Genomic DNA, 6154 nt, shown 5'->3' with positions numbered 1-6154 from the left:
AGTAAAGAGATGCCAGGGGGAGAGTACAGTGTTGAAATAGAGGTCTTTGAAAAGCTCTCTAAAAATCAACAGCTCTTGATTTCTTTATAAAACCCTTCTATATACATGCCTATACCTGAGAAAAATTCATGAAATTGTTAGGCCTGGTTTCTATAAGCTACACTAGCTATAAAATTGATAAGTAGTCAAGTGTTAAGGGTGAACCTTTCTGTATGGTAGCCTGTAAATTGCCATGCATTATTACTTAAAGGCAAACTTCTATCACTATGCTTATCGTAGTGGGTGAAATGCTACAGCTATATGACATTAAGCAGTATTCCTGATTTTGCATTCACAGAACATACATGGGACCAAAAGTTGTAGGTTAAATCTAATGTAACAAAATAGATAATTCAATTCACAGGTTATAAAAGGCAATATTAGTTTATTTCAAAAAATAGTAATGACTTACAATCATGATAACTAAGTTTTACTTTCAGATTTTCCAGAGGAAAAAATAATATGAAATAACATGCACTACCATTTGCTCTATACCTTCTTAAAACTACTTTCTTAAATTAGATTTTTATTTTATTTTTTCTCAAGATGGAGTCTTGCTCTGTCACCCAGGCTAGAGTGAAATGTCACGATCTCAGCTCACTGTAACCTCTGCCTCCCAGATTCAAGCGATTCTCCTGCTTCAGCCTCCTGAGTAGCCTCCTGAGTGTGCCACCACGCCTGGCTAATTTTTTGTATTTTCAGTAGAGACAGGGTTTCACCATGCTGGCCAGGTTGGTCTCGAACTCCTGGCCTCATGATCCACCCACCTTGGCCTCCCAAAGTGCTAGGATTACAGGCATGAGCCACTGTGCCCAGTCCTAAATTATGTTTTGTTGATAATACATTTTAGTTTTACTTTGAAAAACTGACTAGATGAAAAGTCCGCAGTAAAAATGCCCTGATATTGCTCTGGAAAACGCAAGCCATTTCAAATGATCAAGACTTTATCTTACTGAAATTCTCTGAATATTAGTAACTATGTGAAAACTTTCTTTTTAACATTAACTCTTAGACAAAATACCTCACTAATGGAGAAATTGTATCTATCATGCTCATTATGCTCGTCACGACTTAATCCAAAAACTGGTACATGGTGGATACTCAGCAGAATTAATCTGCAAAATGTCCATAACAATAAATAATAACAGTGAGTTTGATGGTTGGGTAGCTTAAGCTCTTAGTAAGGATAACTTTCTGGCTTAGTTTGGAGAATAAATGAAAACATGTCCTTTAATTATGTTATGATGTGCAAGTGTGTGCATACAAATCTCTTCCTCTACTTCACAAATACCTGGCATACACTTGTGTAGACATACCCTGTCATGGAAATGGAATTCTAAAAAAATATATGAAGGAGCAATGAGAAAATACAGTAAGTAGCTAGAGAAGAAAAACAGTACCACACACAGAGTTCTCAGTACCACTTAAATACATTGATAATGCTTTCTTCAGTCAGTGGAAAAATAAATATCTTTCTAGTTGGCCCTGACATTTGTGAAAATATTGCCTGCAAGAAAATATTCATTAAAATGTTCATGAAATAAAATTAAAGGCTGAAGATATAAATCTCTTCAAAGCCACAGTGAATCTACAAACCATCTGCTATACCTGAAATCTGTTTTCCTGTTCTCAAAGCATCAACACCACTACCCACTCCTTCGTTTTCTCCTCTTTTGAGCTCAATCCAGTTGGGTGGGCCAGATCTGTGCTAATCAACACCTTACAGGGCAGACAGATAATAAATGAGCGTGTCCTTATGTGTTTACTTCTTTTTAACCACTCTTAGCAAACCGCCTGCTGCCAAAACTTTCTAACTATTCTACTACTCCTTGGGCATGCTGATGGCTGCAGCTTTCAAGTCTTGAAATTATACATAGGGCTCAATACATATGCAATTTACTCTAGTTCTACAAAGTACCATAAGAATTTCACACTGAAAATAATTAGTAGTGACCTCCTAAAGGAAGCTCCCAAAGAAAAATCGGATGGAAAAACTGAAGCTGACCATGCTTGGTTCTCTCTGTCAAGGAAACTCTCTGCAAGATAACTGTATATGGTTCAAGAGGAAATTATACCAGAAGCAGCAGCAGCTTAGTAACAAGTAACAGTAAAGCTGGAGTAACATTTGGTTTTTCTGGACGCTTGGGAGAACAGGCAGGAGGATTTCCTAAGGATGAAAATAAACACTTCAAATTAATGGGTTTGCAACCATTGTCTTTATTTGCTTTTGAAACTCTCCTGGTACTCAATGATGGTCTTTTAAGGTTATGATTAAGTAAATTAAGGAGGCTTAACAGCCTCACGGCATTATCAAACTAGAAACAAAAAGCTCATTCCACATAACTCCCCAACCCATTTTTAAGTCTATAGAAGTCATGCACACGCCCATCTGTGGGATGATAAATACATGGCATGTATGCTGCTTCTCTTTCCCTGGTGCCCCAGAAAACACAGCAAGTTGATAGTGGCATTATTTTGCTTATTGATCCGAGAAGGACCTCAGAGCCCAGTTTATGGAGTGATTCATGCTGCCACCGTAACTGAAGAGAGAGACTATGTAATATGATTTACCATCCTCGCCACAGGGGTAAGAGGTCATTAGGCTAAATGACCTCTACTGAAAATACAAAAAATTAAGAGTAAATACTGCATGTCTTTTCCATTCTCAAACTTGTTTTTACAAGTGAAATGAAGACCCATAGATCATTTGGTATGATTGTATTTATATGAGCTTAGAGTTTTTTTTCTTCTCTCCTCCTCCTTTATCTTTTATTAAATAATTTAAAAGCAGAATTGCTATTATTGATTATATGTAGCAATTCAGGAAGTTGGGATACACAGTATGATGTGAAGGGGTGGCAGCCAATGCAATATTTCATTGTATTAAGAAAATGAAAACAAGGCATCCCTTTATATATTGTGCATTATATTAAGTAATTTATACATTATTTCTAAGATGTAACCATCTGGTGAAAAATTTATACCTCATTTCTATTTTATAGATGGAACAAGTTATTTAACTGGTAGTTGAGCTGGCTATTAACCTAGCTCTATCTCACCTTAGAGCTCACAGATTTGTGATCACATTCACAATGAGAATAAGCTTCAGGGACTGGCTGGCCTCTTGCAGATCATGTGATGTTTCTTATACACCATATCTGGAAGGCACATGGCCCCAGTAATAACATTTAATTTCCTCAGTTGTAAAAGCTATTTTCAAATTTTCAGAGCAAGCCATATGACATTGCTTTACTTTTAACTTGGGGTGGTTTATTGAATAAAAGATTAGGAAAGAAACGAATGAGCCTAATTTTTCCCCCTCTAACCCATTCAGAGTTAAGTTCCTCTTGTATCACTTTAAGATAAAAGACAATAATTCTGTCAGTTTCTAGGGACTTTGGAAGTCTCAATATGATGGTAGATAATAGCCCCCTTGAATCTCCTAGAAGAAAATTGCTATGCAAACACAAATTATTGTATTCCAGTAGAGAAATGATCCAACAAGCAGGTGCACATACATGCACATGCACAATTCATCTGAATGGAAGATACTGAGAACTTTTCTCGAGTTTGCTCCTTAACAACACTGAGATTATAGTCAATTGGCTACTTTCCAATAAAACATGAAACCAATTTTATTGCATCATCAGAAAGACTGACTTTTCGTGAAATATCGTAACAAGCAGCTAAATTCTAAAGTGTGGCCAACTTCCTTTAGATACAAAATTTATAAATAATTTTATATTATGATACATAATTAGAGAAGATTTTCATGATTACCTTCATGTATTTTAAGGAAAGTTAGATTTGCCAAGGGAATCAAGATCAATCAATTTCACTTCAACATACTTTATAGAAAGTTTAATGCAAAATACAATTCCAAATAATGAAATCACAAAATGCAGCACTAATGACAGATCCGGACACATAGACTGAAAGCAGGAAGAATATATTTGATGACTACACATCTCAGATTTCCTGGGATATTCCAGACTTCAAATATTCTTTCCCCGGGTTGCCAAAAACTATTGAAATGACCTAGGAATTTCAATATTCAGTGTGCAAGTTAAAATTTTCATAGAGTCTTTATATCCAAGAATGGTACAGAAATCTTTTTGAGTACACATATTCTGATTTTCTGACACAGAATATGTTGAAAACGAATCCAGAAAACAGTAAAGCAAAATAAACTTTACAAAAAGTACGATAAATCTCATTTAATGGTTGATAAAGAGAAAAGCAGCCCCTGGCATCCAGGAGCTGGTCTAGTACCCACAGGTAGGCTGTGGTGTTCTCCTGCTGAACATCAACAATTCCAAAGGACACCAGTATCAGACAAGACCACTCTGTGATCCTGATGGATCAAGACAGAAACAAGACCAGTCTGTAATTATGTGGCACACAGACAAAAACATGAACGTCACCCAGAGCACAAACATTACCCTCACCGCCTTCTGGCTAATATGAGTAGATGTGGCTTCTTAACCAGTCACAACTTTAGCTTCCCTCTGCTGGTCTTGCCTTCTAATTAAGAATTACGAAGACATTCAATCACAGAATTACTCCCACTTTCTGAATGCATCCAATTCAGAGCAAAGTTTTACTGCCTTGGACCCTTCCTTCCATCACTTAACACAAGACAAAGTCTTACAATAAGTCTTTTCTATCATCTTCTAAGAGATTCTCCCAGTTTATCATGGTCTGTGTTCTCCATCGTTATAAGTAAACAGACATAAATTTGTTCAACTACAAGTGTGTTCTGCTGGTCTTTGGCTGAAAGGAATTGATATAGTAAATACAGATGCATCATACCCCAACAGAGAAGACAGAATGTGCTCATTTGGCTGTAATAATGTCATTAATATCAGCTAAAAATATTAGGTTGGTACAAATGTAATTGTGGTTTTTGCCATTAAAAGTAATGGCAAAACCATTAGAAGTGATGGCAAAAACTGCAATTATGTTTGCACCAACCTATACAGTGTTCCTTCAAAAGATACTGCAACTAAAATTGGGATTTTGTGGACCACCATTTAAACACTATCTCTACCTGTTTTCTCAGTTCTCAAAATAGTTGCTTTAGGAAGCTGTGTGAGTAACTGGAAAATAAAATACCTGTTATGTATGTTGAAACTAAATGGGAAATAGTATGTGAGTACACATGTAAATTTGCACAAAATCAAAAGAAACAAAGGCTGAAATAAAAGGCCTATATAAATATACCACTCTTTAAATCACAGATAATACATGTGTTATAAAATTTTAATTTGAAAGTTAACATAAGTTAGGAAGATGCCACAGAACACTCACACTAGAAATGGAAGCGTTGCACATTAGCAGAAACAAGAGATACTTAACTACCCACTTTGAAAAATCGATCTTGTATCGATTTGAGGTCCATGGTGCTATAACTGACTACACCCGATGATTCTTACCGGCACCATGTAAAAATGTTATAGACTACATCGCCAAGGTAGTGCTTCTCAAACTTTAATGTTCAATACAAAAATTAGCCAGGCATGGTGGCAGGTGCCTGTAATCTCAGCTACTCAGCGGGCTGAGGCAGGAGAATCGTTTGAACCCAGGAGGCAAAGGTTGCAGTGAGCCGAGATCGCACCATTGCACTCCAGCCTGGGTGACAAGAGCAAACTCCATCTCAAAAAACAAAAACAAAAATGTTAATGTTCATATCGCCTGGGCATCTTGTTGGAAAGCAGATCTTGTTTCAATAGATCTAGAGTGGAGCCCACGTTCTGCCTTTTCAACAAGTTCCTGGGTGATGCCAAATGCTGTTGGACTGAGGATTGTGCTAAGTAGCAAAGACATAAAAATTAACTGTTATGAGGCAGGATGGGAAGTTTCTAGGGCCAATGTTAATACGTGCAATCACATACTGTATTGTTATTACAGTTTATGACAAGTCTCAATTCTTTGTCTAGAGAGGGTTGGGAGTTCTCGTTGGAAGTTCTCTGGCAACCAAAGGTTGCCCTGGCAGTAGTGAAGCAGCTGAATAAAGAGTCAGTTTCCTGCTGCATTAGCCGCTGCTCAGACTCCATCAGGGCAAAACCAGAATATGCCTTTTTTGAATTAAAGGCAAAAGAAACCTTTCCTTTAT

At 36.8% G+C, this 6154-nt stretch overlaps 2 protein-coding genes across 2 annotated transcripts in view; both read right to left on the bottom strand.

Moving 5' to 3' along the window:
- LOC105553778 (target of Nesh-SH3-like) overlaps window positions 1–6154 on the bottom strand; it is a 148790-nt gene that overhangs the window by 4479 nt on the left and 138157 nt on the right. Inside the window, exon 11 of the mRNA XM_011999914.1 lies at window positions 2115–2206. Within this exon, the coding sequence (XP_011855304.1) occupies window positions 2115–2206 (92 nt within the window). The remainder of the gene's footprint in view (window positions 1–2114; window positions 2207–6154) is intronic.
- ABI3BP (ABI family, member 3 (NESH) binding protein) overlaps window positions 1–6154 on the bottom strand; it is a 126662-nt gene that overhangs the window by 112735 nt on the left and 7773 nt on the right. The gene's annotated exons all lie outside the window — the stretch shown is intronic.

Source organism: Mandrillus leucophaeus, unplaced genomic scaffold (assembly GCF_000951045.1).
Source record: "Mandrillus leucophaeus isolate KB7577 unplaced genomic scaffold, Mleu.le_1.0 Scaffold608, whole genome shotgun sequence".
NCBI classification, from domain to species: Eukaryota; Metazoa; Chordata; class Mammalia; order Primates; family Cercopithecidae; genus Mandrillus; species Mandrillus leucophaeus.
This window is presented reverse-complemented; position numbering and strand designations above follow the sequence as displayed.